This window comes from Squalius cephalus (genome assembly GCF_949319135.1).
Source record: "Squalius cephalus genome assembly, chromosome: 6".
Lineage (NCBI taxonomy): Eukaryota > Metazoa > Chordata > Actinopteri > Cypriniformes > Leuciscidae > Squalius > Squalius cephalus.
The window spans coordinates 42,144,686-42,159,110 of record NC_137127.1 but is presented as its reverse complement, the minus strand read 5'-3'; the positions used below and the strand labels follow the sequence as shown (position 1 = coordinate 42,159,110).

The following is a 14,425-nucleotide window of genomic DNA, read 5'->3' as shown; positions in this document are numbered from 1 at the left end:
CGCTCCATGCAGAATGGCGATGCTCACGTACAGTAGTGATTTCATGGCAGCAGCTCATTTCTAATTGGTTCATCTGATGATCTTATGAATTGCCCCTTGTTACCACACTCCCCACTCTCCCCCACTGGTCTTTTGTGGAATTCATCACAATATTTCCTAATCATGCTCAAATGCTGCTCACACAGAGCTCAACGGACGCTGCTAGGCCATCATGCCACACAGAGACTCTATGAGGGGGAATTCGGAAAGGAGGTTGACTAGTAGGCCGTGGCCTTTACTTTCCTGGTGGGGGATTCAGGCTTCTCTGGGGCCTCAGTCCCAGGGGCCTCTGGCTTTGTCACACAGCTATCAGCCACTGCAATGCTAGGATCCAGAGAGAGAGAGAAAGAGTGGTTACTGAAGCAAAGCAGCAGACAAAGACAGCGATACAGGCAGAGAGAGAGAGATAGAGAGAGAAAGAAAGAGAGCCTCATTTGTTCCTAATTCATTCCTCTGAGACAAAATCAGTGTGCTTTATTTGTCTCTTTAGGCCTGTGGATTGATTGCGAGAGAGATGCCAGGTCTTCAGCAGACTACTCGATCTTAGGTGTCGTTTCACTGGGACGGCTGAAGCGGATTGGCTCTTGACACAGATAAAGGGTGCGACTGGGTGCGTGTTAGAGCTACAGCAGAGTGCTTCGTTTTGACACTTATTGCAGCTGCACGAGGTGATTTACATTTGCCGACAAACACAAGTGCTCCATTTACTGCCGGGTGGTAAATTCAGGATACTTGTGGGAAAACAAAAGCACTAAGTTAAATTATGATGATTTGAAAAAACCCTTATTTTTCCTTCATAAATAATGACAGTCATGGCAAACAAAAGAAATTACATTTAGGCAGGGAAAATAACACATCCTGAGTAAATCACAGAGGGACAGGAGAAGGAAGCAAACAAACAGCTAAGAGTCCTACATGTGCTGTTATCCCAACACGATCTCATGAAAGTGCGTATCTATACGACAAATTTTATTTCTCGTGCCATTTATACGGCAAAAAATGTTTTTTGCGTGCATATGCTACACACTGTAAACCCCTTGGGTAGGATTAGGGGTGTGGAGTGCTTGTGTATTACATGCCATAAAGTGCGTATCATATGCATGCGAAAATTGCGTATCATATGCACGCAAAAACTATTTTTGGGATATAAATGGCACGAGAAATAAAATTTGCGGTATAGACCCTTCATGAGATCGGGCTGGTTATCCAGGAGCAAATGGCTGATGAAACTAAGGCATCCATTTAGTTTAAAACGCATGAATATACCTCCCAGAGGACTACTATATACAAGTTCATAATTAATATGAATAATGCATAATGAATAATTCATTCTAAAGTGAAGATCATGGTAACCCACTAGTAATGACTCATATGTTACTACATCATTCTAAAGGAATTACTTATTATTTGTAACAGTATTCTAAAGTGAAAAGCATACTAACTCTAGTAATGACTGAAGTCAGTGTAATCTTTTGAGGTTTTTGTAAGGTTTTGGATAGTAATAACTCAAGTTTTACTACATACTTCTTAAGGGATTACTGGTCATTTGGATCAGTATCAGTGAAGATCATGGTAACCCACTAGTAATGACTCAAGTGTTACTAAACATGTCGGGAAGCAATTAATATCCAAAACCTTAAAAAAGCCTCAAAAGCTTACAATGACTTCCGTCATAACTACATGTCAACTAGCAGTCATTAGAGTATTAGTAGACTGTCTGCTTAATGTCTGATTACTCTTTATGAACATGACTATAAGTAACTTTGCAACTACGTCAACTTATTCTAACCCTAACCCTATAAGTCTACTAATACTCTACTTCTACTCCAATGAGAGTTAGGAGACATGTAGGTGCAACGTTACTTATAGTCAACAGAATGTGTTAAAGGGACCAAGTTTGTTTCTTTTCAAGGTTTATTATTTAAATGAGACCCCCCCCCCCTTTTTTTTTCCGCAGAACAGTAGAACCATATAATTTTTTTTTTAGTTTATGCCCTTCAAAATGCATTTTTATTGTATTTTATAAGTCAAGAAATGAATTGCATGTAATTTAATTCCAAGCGTCCTTGAATAACTGGATGGTTAGGATGCTTTGCACATTTGAACAGACCAGCGCTCTTCAGAGCATCTGATGCCTAGTTCTGCTTCCAAACCAAAATAATTCACAAAATGAAATGGCATGGATTTTGAGAGGGTCTCTCAAATGAGCATCATAATTTCATCACTGATGTAATTAAGAACTCAGGTGGATTCTGTGCCAGATTTCATGCACCCTCACACTGGTTTGCCAGGGCGATATTCCCATGAAGGACAGAAGCCAACACTCTCCTGCGAGGGATTAATTATCCTCTCAGAAGGACAGATTACCTCTAACTTTAATAATCACAAGTAAAATGGGGATAAACTGTAATATGGTGCTTTTGCTGATCCAAGTGACTCAGTATGGGTTAAAAATTAGTACCTACGATTCAATGTTTTTTTCTGAAGCATGACTTAAAAGGTTGCTAATGTGACCCACTCGGGAAGCAGTCAGGGTGTCCACGTCTCAATATGACAGAGAAGAAAGACATATGTCCACACATTAATCTTCAGTAGTTCATTTTTATTTTTTTCTAAGAAGAGTGGCCACATTGGATTTTGGCTGGCTAATTGAGCATTTTAGGAAGGGTCTCGAGGAATACTTAGCTGGGAATGGGTTGCAAGTCCTGTGCAATATGTTTCGGCAGTCTCGGCTTAAAGGAGAACTCCGGTCAATTTTAACATTGAGCTCATTTTTTTGTACATTTGGAGTGCTGTCAATACAGAGAACAACGACAAAAATCGGTGTTGCCTACACCGTGTTATCCTCTTTTTAAAATTTGCACCCTGTTGACTTCAATGGGGCAAGTTTTAAACCTGCTTTTAGCCTCTTAACATCCTTGATGTGTCATTACAAGTGCACAGGTCATGTGAGTGATTCCTTCGGAGTGAACGCGGGTCAATCTGACTGCAGTAGATGTGAAAGATATGAATAAAAATGATGTTTATTCAGCCAGCGCACATACCTGTATTTATATCCTGTTTACGGTCGAAGTCCATAGTAATCGATTGTCGAGTTCACGCGCATGATCATAGGTACTAAACCAATGCGCGTGAACTCGACAATCGATTACTATGGACTATGGTCGTTGTTCTCTGTATTGACAGCACTCCAAATTTACAAAAAAATGAGCTCAATGTTAAAATTGACCGGAGTTCTCCTTTAACAAATTAAAGTAGGAAAGACTGTCAGGACTGAGTTACCCTGGACCACATCAGGTCAAAAGTCAGTGCTATATGATGCACATATTGCTGGTTGATTCACCATCTGCTGTCAGTACTGCTTTAATAATATCATTTGAAATCTTACATACTGTAAGAATGTAAGATAATGCTAATCTGCCTAGATAAATTAATACATCTACGGATAAGATCGTTGACCATAAGCACTGAACAAAAAACATTATCTTGATCAGTATTTGATATTTTAATATTTTTTTAGCATAAACCTGTAAATAAATTTGTTTAGATTTGTTACGTTTAATTAAAAAAAAATAATAAAAATAATAATATAAAGTATTTTTATCTTATAAATATATATAGTTAAGTAAATATATCTTGTTTTGGATTTTTTTTTTTATTCTAAAATAAATAGAATAATTTTTTTATAAAATAAAAAGTATAAATATTTGTCTCCGTACTTATTCATGTAACTTTTCATATTTGTATGTATTTATTGCATTAATTGTATTAATCATTTAATTACAGACAAATATATATAATACAGACAAATATAATATTTTTACAGTAAATAAAATATTAATAAATGCAATATTATTAGATGCAATTTTGCAGATGTCCCATATGTTTTTGTCTCCTCAGCGCTCTACTCCAGATCACTTGAAGAGATACGACAATTTTTAATAACTTCTTCAGTTACGATGCTTTTGGGAAACAGCCTGTAATTCTAAGATGATCTGTAGTTTTTTTGGGGGGGAAACACGGCCCAGAATCGTAACTTATCATTACAATAACCTTCTCAACCACAGATACTGGTAATCATCAAGGCCAAAGTTTTCGGTCTTACCAAGTTCCCATGTAGCCTTGAGTTTTGTGAAGTGTGCGCTTAAAAACCACCGACTGTCAAGTGTTCTGTTTATCTGTCATGCTTTGGGATTTGACAGGTTCTGGTGCTAATCTGATGTACCTCCTGCAATCAGCCCTGATTGAAACACCTGTCTCTCAAACCAAGAAATGGACAAATCAGGTCTACATAGCAATCAGGAAGCCTCTTTAACAAATAGGTAACATGCTCTTAAGCAATCAAGTGCATCCACTAACAGCAAAATGAGAGACGCATTTATAAATGCTTCTTTCTTCAATATTTTAAGTGTGATGACCTCAAAGTATCAAAGGTATTTCTTTCATTATGGTACCCAGTAGCCCGGCAGGATGATATGCAGAGTAATAGGCCTACTTTCAGAGACAAATGCTGAAGTCTTAAATGTTCACTCCAGCTGGGTCACTGGCATTTCTGGAGTGTCAATCTTCTTAGCGACAATGACAGGCTCTGCATTACTGTTTCAACCTTCTCTTTATTCAACCCTCAAAAGCAGTCTGCATTAATAAAAGTTCATTACGGTTATCCACAAATTATTTCAAATGCATTTTCGCTGTGTTTTGTTAAATAGTAAATGTGATGTATGGATCCACAGATCAAACCTGTTGTAGGGTACTTGGTAATTTCCAAGTAGGTCTGACATCAAATATTAGCAATATTATTGCAAAATCTTTGCTGACGATATAAAATTTGGCTAAGGAATAAAAAAAAAAAAAGGTTTGTGACTGTTTGTTTTGTCTCACAATTCTGACCATTTTTCTCTCAATTGCAAGTTTATAGTACAATTCTGACTTTATTTCTAGCAATTGTGAGTTAATGAGGAAACAAGCTTCCATTATATCATGTTTATAGTAATAATGTTAAAAGTTTCACTCTTATTGTTCACTCAAATAATTGTTTGACTCATATCATATACTCATAAGTTTCACCCATATTGACAACCATATTTAAATACGATAATTGACAGTTATGATCATAACGGATGAACACAAAATATATATAAACATAAATATACACCTATATATATACACCTCACCTAAAGGATTATTAGGAACACCATACTAATACTGTGTTTGACCCCCTTTCGCCTTCAGAACTGCCTTAATTCTACGTGGCATTGATTCAACAAGGTGCTGAAAGCATTCTTTAGAAATGTTGGCCCATATTGATAGGATAGCATCTTGCAGTTTATGGAGATTTGTGGGATGCACATCCAGGGCACGAAGCTCCCGTTCCACCACATCCCAAAGATGCTCTATTGGGTTGAGATCTGGTGACTGTGGGGGCCATTTTAGTACAGTGAACTCATTGTCATGTTCAAGAAACCAATTTGAAATGATTCGAGCTTTGTGACATGGTGCATTATCCTGCTGGAAGTAGCCATCAGAGGATGGGTACATGGTGGTCATAAAGGGATGGACATGGTCAGAAACAATGCTCAGGTAGGCCGTGGCATTTAAACGATGCCCAATTGACACTAAGGGGCCTAAAGTGTGCCAAGAAAACATCCCCCACACCATTACACCACCACCACCAGCCTGCACAGTGGTAACAAGGCATGATGGATCCATGTTCTCATTCTGTTTACGCCAAATTCTGACTCTACCATCATGAATGTCTCAACAGAAATCGAGACTCATCAGACCAGGCAACATTTTTCCAGTCTTCAACTGTCCAATTTTGGTGAGCTCGTGCAAATTGTAGCCTCTTTTTCCTATTTGTAGTGGAGATGAGTGGTACCTGGTGGGGTCTTCTGCTGTTGTAGCCCATCCGCCTCAAGGTTGTGCATGTTGTGGCTTCACAAATGCTTTGCTGCATACCTCGGTTGTAACGAGTGGTTATTTCAGTCAAAGTTGCTCTTCTATCAGCTTGAATCAGTCCACCCATTCTCCTCTGACCTCTAGCATCAACAAGGCATTTTCGCCCACAGGACTGCCGCATACTGGATGTTTTTCCCTTTTCACACCATTCTTTGTAAACCCTAGAAATGGTTGTGCGTGAAAATCCCAGTAACTGAGCAGATTGTGAAATACTCAGACCGGCCCGTCTGGCACCAACAAACATGCCACGCTCAAAATTGCTTAAATCACCTTTCTTTCCCATTCTGACATTCAGTTTGGAGTTCAGGAGATTGTCTTGACCAGGACCCCACCCCTAAATGCATTGAAGCAACTGCCATGTGATTGGTTGATTAGATAATTGCATTAATGAGAAATTGAACAGGTGTTCCTAATAATCCTTTAGGTGAGTGTATATATTGTGTTTCAAAATAGATCTGTGCATCAAGTATTGGGATATTGCACTTGTTGTATAATTTTCTTTTTGCTGCCTAATAATTCTAATAATTGTGCTACCTTCAAGTGTTTTTTAAATGTTTCTTTTGTGTTTATTTAGTAAAAAGCAGTAAGAGGTCATGATAACTTGATTATCATTACTGCTGATTTTGCAGTAATCAATTTGAATGTTCCTTGTAACAATAGCTTTTCTATCCTGATCAGATCTTTTCCATTTTTCAAAAGCAAATACAAATGTGTGTGTGTGTGTGTGTGTGTGTGTGTGTGTGTGTGTGTGTAATGTCATAAAAATTTAGAGAAAAAAATTAAAAATTCCAAGTCAAAGCTGAAATATATACAAAAACATATGATTAGAAATTATTAGAAGTCCTGATGTACATTTTATTTTTTATTATAATTATTATATAATTGTATTATTATTATTATTATTATTATTATTATTATAAACCAGGACTGCAGCTCTATGTCAGTGGATTTAGATCAGCAGCAGGAACAGTTTGCATTTTGCTTTGTGATTTCACTGAAATCCCACAAATGAAATCCAACTTCTACTTGATGCTTCCCCTGTGTTACTGTATAGATTCCTGCAGCAGTGCAAGCTATTTTATTAAGTGGTGGGGACAAAATTGGCCATTGCAAAAAGTGCCCACAATCAATGTCACCTGTGAGGGAAGTACTTACAGATCGTTGTCTGTTTCTGTACGGGGCTTCTTTCCTCTCCTGTACACCATACATATTGTGACCACCACTCCTACAATCAGACCGCCAACCGCCACCACTCCCAAGACGCCAAATATACCGCCAGGAGGACCCTGAGGCATCGGCTTTTCTGCAGGAGAACAGAAAGAGAGAGAATTGTGAATTATCTCAATTAGTGCTTGATTCATCCCATCAGAAACAAACCATTTCAATCACAAATATAAGAGGATCCATGCTGACACAGCACCAGCTGACCACAGATAATGAAAACATCACGGTGTTTACACTGTAGCATGAAGAAAACGCAGGGTGGAATTCTCTGTTTACTTCTTTTACTCAAATACATAATTTACTAAACAATTAGACCTAAAATTGACAACATATTCCACAATGAAAGCAGCATACAAGACAATGAAGGCATGGTACTTGCCTTGGTAGGTTAGAACTTAAAGAAGATGATTAGAAGCACAACAATGAAAAGGAAGTATAGCGACAGAGATTTTCTTCCGTATTTTGACGTATATCCGAGTCTATTTGAAAGAGAAAAAAAAATAGGCAAGGACTTGATTCTATGCTATTTAAGATGTGAATGTTGCACTCAAAAATGTATTCTTCATAAAGTCATTAAACGACATCAGGGTGACAACTATTTCATGTTTAGGTGAACTATTCAACCGGTTATCCATACAAAGTAAAGCAGGCAGCAACATAACACTACAAAAAGAAACACCTTTCACAAACTTTTTCAGTTTTACGTGTGCAAGGCAAGATGAATGACACTTTAAAACATCATTGTCTCAAAGGTTGCGAGAGGCTATGTTCTCACAACCTTAGAGACTGAGAGCAAATATATGTGTGAATTTCAGTCAATGCTGTTGAGGTGTGAAGGTAAAAAGGTTTCTTCTGTAATCCTTGCATCAGAGCTGAAAGCAGCAGTTCCCTTTGTATTCAGCGGATAAAACACAAAAGCTATACTGCAGTGCGGTGATCCCCACAGGCTAGCCTCTAGCTAGATTGGACCATTAACTTTTTCCTAAGTAAATAAGGTTGTTATGAGAAAGCAGTCAACCAACCACACAAATATTGTATAAGATCTGCTAATAGAATCATGTTGTATATGAATTTTTATTTTTAGCATGTAGGCTCAGTAAAAGTGCATGAACTTACCTGCTCCCATTGATAGGACTGTACTTTTAGATCTTACTGTTTATGTAAAAATGCCAGCAAAAACAATCAAGACATAATGCATTCCAGCAAATGCACATTCTCTCATGTAACCCAACTGAGCAGCTGTTCGTGGGTGTTAAGCCACTGTTTTTTTTTTTTTTTTTTTTTTTGGCAGAATATTGGGGCAAATATGTTATGAAGACTGCGGCAGCTGTTTCTGACTTTATGATTGGCCTCTAGTTTGTGTCAAAAACAGTCAATGTTGGCAGCAAATGTCAACATTCTACTGTCAAGGGTATCACAAAAGCGGTGCAATGTGATTGATATCCAGCAGGGGGTGAGAGTGATCACAGTGGCACCATATGTGCTACAGTCAATCACGTCATAATTTGTCTACAGACTAGACTACCGATCCACATTATGTTCAGACGTGCAAAACTTAGATTTAATCACTAAATACAGGAGATGACAGAATTATTGTAGACAGGAACCAGGCCAAGAAATGTAATATAACTGAACACAATAAGCAAAAGAAAAGCTCATTGTGGCTGGGGTGATATATTTCTATCGCTCGTGTCATAAATAACTTTTAATTCTTGCTGTTTAATGGTATTCTGGCTTGTTTTGCAAGAATTTGTGTGCTTCCATGGCTTTCTGGGTGATTGTGCTGTCATATACTGCTGAGTGCTGAGTGTAATCGATTGGGTTGTTGGATTGATTTACATGCAAGTGCTTTTGCAGCCAGGAAAATTGTATTGCTCAGTGGTTGATCTTTCATAGTTCAAAAGACTTCATGGAGGCCTCAGGTACAATTCACTGAAATATCAGATTTGTCACTGTTTTTTAATTTTATTAAGAGAATGAACACTGAACAAAGGGAACTAAGGGCTTAAAGCCCCCCTGTAGTCAATAATGTAATCCCTTAAAACTCATCTTTGATCACCAAAAGGACATATTTTTACGTTTTTTTTCCTTGAAAACAATTTCTTCATGCCTTAAAATAGCTCGAATTTAACTCTACACCCTTCCCTAATTTAGTATACGCGGTTCTATATGGATATGCAAATTAGGCCCGCCTCCACTCACTCGCACCAGCTCAGAGATCCACTCGTTGACGTGATTGGTTACACCAGCGATTTCAAACCGTGTTTTTTAAACTGTCTTTGGTTCACACCCAAAATGCCGTTGTCGAGTTAATGAAATCACATAAAAAAAAAGTTATTCATTTTTATTTGAAAACGGTGTCGTGTGAACGGGAAATGGGAACAGGGAAAACCAAACTAAAACACAATGAAACTGAACAGAACTAAACATAACCCTAAGACACGCAGAAAGAGAGTATCGAGCAGGGGTTCTCAACTCTAGCCCTCTAGGTCCACTTTAGTTCCAACCTTGATCAAATTTACTTGCCTGTACCTTTCTAGTAAGCCTGAAGACCTTGATTAGCTTGTTCAAGTGTGTTTGATTAGGGTTGGAGCAAAACTCTGCAGGAAAGTCTCGGGAAGAATTTGATGAGAAACACTGGAGTTCGTAATGTAATCTCTGACTTTTGATTGTAGCATTTGGTATCTTGGCAAATCTGAGCAGAGTTTGAAGCATTATTGAGATCTCTTCTGAAACTCTAGAGTAGGGTTCCTCAAATCCGGTCCTGGAGGGCCACTGCCCTGCAGAGTTAAGTTCCAGCCCTAATCAAAAACACCAGAACAAGCTTGTCAAGGTCTTCAAACTTGCTAGAAAATTATAGATAGGTGAGTTAAATCATGGTTTGAGCTAAACTCTGCAGGACAGGGCTGAATTTGAGGGACCCTGCTGTAGAGGAGAAACATTTGGGATTACTGAGTTGTTTTTTGTTTTTTTAGATACTTGAGTTTGCATTTTCTTTTAATTCTCATTGCTGTCTAGAATAAACAATTGACAAGTTCTAACTTTATTGGTTTTAAATGTAAGACTGGTGTTAAAGTGAATTTCTCTTTGCAAGTCTAGCGACCAACTCTGGGGTTCAAGCCAAGAAAGACATTTGGATCTGATATTACGTGTCTAGAAAAAAGTTGTTATTCCCTTTCAACAAGTAATTGGCATGTCCCAAATATGTGATATGAAATATAGATATGATGTGATCTAATTATATGACTATCATTGTTGCTAAGAAAGGGTGGATCTGTCCTTGGATGAATCCGTGTTTTTCATTAAACTCTAATCCTCAATCACTGGCTGATCCAAGATCATGAACACAGATTTATAAAGTTTCACACTTGCCCAAAAAATGCATACTCGCTGATTCAATAGTACTAGAAAGGAAGGCAGAAAATAGAATAATGCATTCTCATGAATCTTTAACTAGTGAGTACTCCATCAAACATCAAGGCACAATGACTTCCAGAGATCCCGAATTGAATGGCAGAGCTGCATTAGGATTCCAACCTCAAACAGAATCTGCCAACCTCAATAATGCAAACCTGGGGCAGAATCAATGGCTGCTCCCCTAGTGCTGTGAGAATCTCTAAACACTTTCAAGACTCTTCTGTGTAAGACTCCTATCTATAACCCCCATGATGTCTTCATTATTATCTGACCATGACTGTCTCTCCTGACAGGACGAGGCATCTGTCCCAGGGGTGTTTTTCCCCCCCCAACAGCCTCTGATCGCTTGGCTGACTCTCTCTAGAACACAATGATGGACATTCGGAGCACCACTTCACATAACATCAAACAATGGCAGCACATGTCCCCAAACCCGCAAACCGCCCCACACCGGCGCACACTTTGTGCTTGACACTCAGCGCGGACAGTGTAAGCAATTACATGTCACTTTGGGAGGACTGCTTTTGGGGCCCGCGCTGACCTCAGACGCTGTGCTTCCTGCTGGCTACTTAAAAGTCATGTTGTCTGAAACATCCAATTGGAGGGAAAAATGCTTGCCACTTTCCGCAAATATGCCACACTTCAGTGTCCTTCAGATATTTTTAACAGCAATTTTTTTATTTTTTTATTTTTTGAGACATACTAATTCAACTTAAAGTTCAGCTGCTGCCTTAAATTTCTAAGTACAATCAAGTTGGCTGTAAGTGACTTAAACTCTTTTTTTTTCTTTTCTTTTGGGCCTAATTTGATCTTTTATAGCTTAAAAACATTACGCCGAAATTGGTTAAATTATTTTGATGAGTTAAAGTAATGGAATAAGTTGCTGCCATTTTGCGACGATTGTTTTGTACACTGTAATAGATAAGATAACAAACAGGTACGATTTTAAAACAATTTTCATCTCAAATCAATATCTCTCATCCCCATAATTATTTATATGGTGAAATACCATGTAATAAGTGGTATGACTGTACCATATCCCTTAAATATCAGTCTAGTTTGAACTTTCTTTTAGCAACTGCTTTGTCTGTGGAAGCTTTGCATTTAAAGAGCTAATAAAATATTTCGACTCAGATCAATATTTAATGTCTAATTGTTTACTTATGTGGCAAGTAGACGCATAATAAGCGGGATAATGTACATCCAGCCGATTGTTATCGCATAATAAACCCCTTCAGAGTGATGCAAGACCATGTTCACCCAGTCTGGGTTTATTCTGTGCATAAATATAACAACCAGCTGGATGTACATTTTCCCTTACGTATGTCCTCATGACTTATTAATGATCTCATATTTTACAGTGTAGATGTCTTAGACAAACTATTGCATTAACTTATTATGAAAAGAAAATAGTTTTAAACATATCAGCTGTCTTTATCCCCCCTTAAAATGACGATTATGGTCTGTCCTTCAGAAGTCTTGATGTTCTCAACAGAAACAACTAAAACCATAAAACACAGTCAAAATTGTAATTATATATCTGCTGAATGCTTGATTCTGATCGGTTGCAATTGGATGCCATTATTTATCAGGAAAACTTGGACCCTTTCATCAACATGATGGGAAAATACATTTTTTTATATAAATACTGTTTTTGACAAAGCTCAACCATTCAACTGAAGTTTTAGAGAAAAAAAAATATATATTTTTGTTCACTGGCCTTTTTTTGTGCGTGTGTGCTTGAGTTTTGCATTTTTGTTTCCTATTCAAAATGGCACTTGATTTACCCAATCTGCAGATCATTTTAAGGCAACATACTGAGAAAAAAAGGGCATAAAAGATACAGTAAGGAAAGAGAAAGGGCTTTTCTGCAACGAGTTTTATTCCTAAAACTGTAGTTGCCCTTTGGGCTTGCTTTCAGTTGCCTTAATGCAGCAGTTTGTGTTACATAACACAACACACACAATGAAGAAAAGATTCCAAATGCAGTTTTCCTGTTAAGGAACCTCAGTGGATACTGTGATTTTCTGACATTCTCTTTTAAAATAGAGTGGTGCATGGATGATGCCAAAACCCGCCACTGGTTCCCTCGAGAATGGGTTTTATAATGGGGTATTTAAATGTATTAGTAAAATAAGAGCTATGTCAAACATAAGTTGACAATACTTTTGTGTTTTGTTCTACAACGTAACCTGCACACACCTACACCCCAAACATTCTTATCAAGTTACTTATTATAAACATTTATAATATATCTTTTTTTCTTTCAAATAAACATAACAGCTTCAAAATTTGCGTTTTCAATATGCGTGTGAGTAATTTACATTTTATACGTTATTTTACTTATAATTTCAAAAAACCCATTTCAAAAACCCATAAGAACATCTGAGGGATCCAGGGGCAAATTAGTCTTCCAGGTTTTGACGTAACGACTGCAGCACTCTGACTCTATACTGGGAGTGTCTCACCAAGAAGCCAATCAGAACATTTAAAAGCAAAAGCTTTTGGGATGATCAAATGAATTCATGCTGGATTACCAATACAAAACAAAATAACATGCAAACAAACTAAAAATTATCTCTTGTTTTTATCTTAGCAAAGTATTATTCAATGAACAATGCAAACATCACTTTAATGTCACCAAATTATTTAATTTATATTAGATATCAATTAAAATATTATTATATACAGTAAGGTATTTAGACTTGTTAACATTAAACTTGTTTTAAAGGAACACTCCACCGTTTTTTTTTTAAATATGGCTTATTCACCTTCTTTCCTACATTTAGATAGGTGGGCAAATGCATTTTTGTCTCAGTGCATGCATTGTTTTAGCTAGCATGTCCTGAGTAAAAGTGATAAAAAAAAACAACCTAATTACTTCTTGTGGCCTGCATATTCACAACGAGTACAAATAGCGATGCAGATTAACACTAGGCAATTTCCTAGGCAGATATTGACTTGGGACTATATTAGGGGGAAGCACAGGCGAAGCACTGCTACTTGGGCGCAGAGATATGCTAGCTGGCAACAAAGGATTCCATTCATTAAGCTAAGCTAAGCTTGCGCCGACCCTGTCAAACTAAAACAATGCATGCACTGAGACAAAAATGCATTTGCCCACCTATCTAAATGTAGGAAAGAAGGCGAATAAGCCCTATTTAAAAAAACGGTGGAGTGTTCCTTTAAGAGTAAATTGCACTCAGTATTGTTAGTCATTAAGGAAATTACTTTTTGCAATTAAACACTACTTGCAAACTTTTCCACCTTTAATTCACAAAAAAAACTTTTCACTTTAAAGAGAGAGAAAAAGATAAAATCAAAAAGTCCAGTTGTGTAAAGAGTTGTATGGTCCTGAAAAAGCTGAAATTACTCTGTCATCCTGGCGAGAGATGGAGCAAGGCTTTGTTACGGCGATTCTTATTAATTACCTTGTTCAACACCTAGCTCTATGAGGGATGGAAAAATCGATCCAGTTCTCAAAATGTATAGCTAAGCATACAGAGGGAAATTCAATTAGCCCCTGCAGGATGGTGTTACAGTGGCAAAGCCATGCATGCTGGAAGATTCAATTAAACTTGGGAACGCATTGCTGGGAGAGGGAACGCAGGATATATTGAAACAACTTTTTCCATTAAACTGTAAGGTATGATCTTTTTGATCAATGCCTGAGGATCTGGATTATGGAACACCCGTGCTTCAGGTTTGAAGATGCGAGATATTAAAAAGATGATTTTTCTTTCTTATGGGATTTCTTGCCTCAGATAAGGCGGGACATCCCAAAAAA

At 37.5% G+C, this 14,425-nt stretch overlaps 1 protein-coding gene across 5 annotated transcripts in view; it reads right to left on the bottom strand.

Moving 5' to 3' along the window:
* nectin1b (nectin cell adhesion molecule 1b) overlaps positions 1–14,425 on the bottom strand; it is a 246,888-nt gene that overhangs the window by 66,430 nt on the left and 166,033 nt on the right. For all 5 annotated transcript variants that reach the window (XM_079874415.1, XM_079874414.1, XM_079874412.1 and 2 more), the window contains exon 6: positions 7,153–7,300. In XM_079874415.1, coding sequence (XP_079730541.1) covers positions 7,153–7,300 — 148 coding nt within the window. The remainder of the gene's footprint in view (positions 1–7,152; positions 7,301–14,425) is intronic.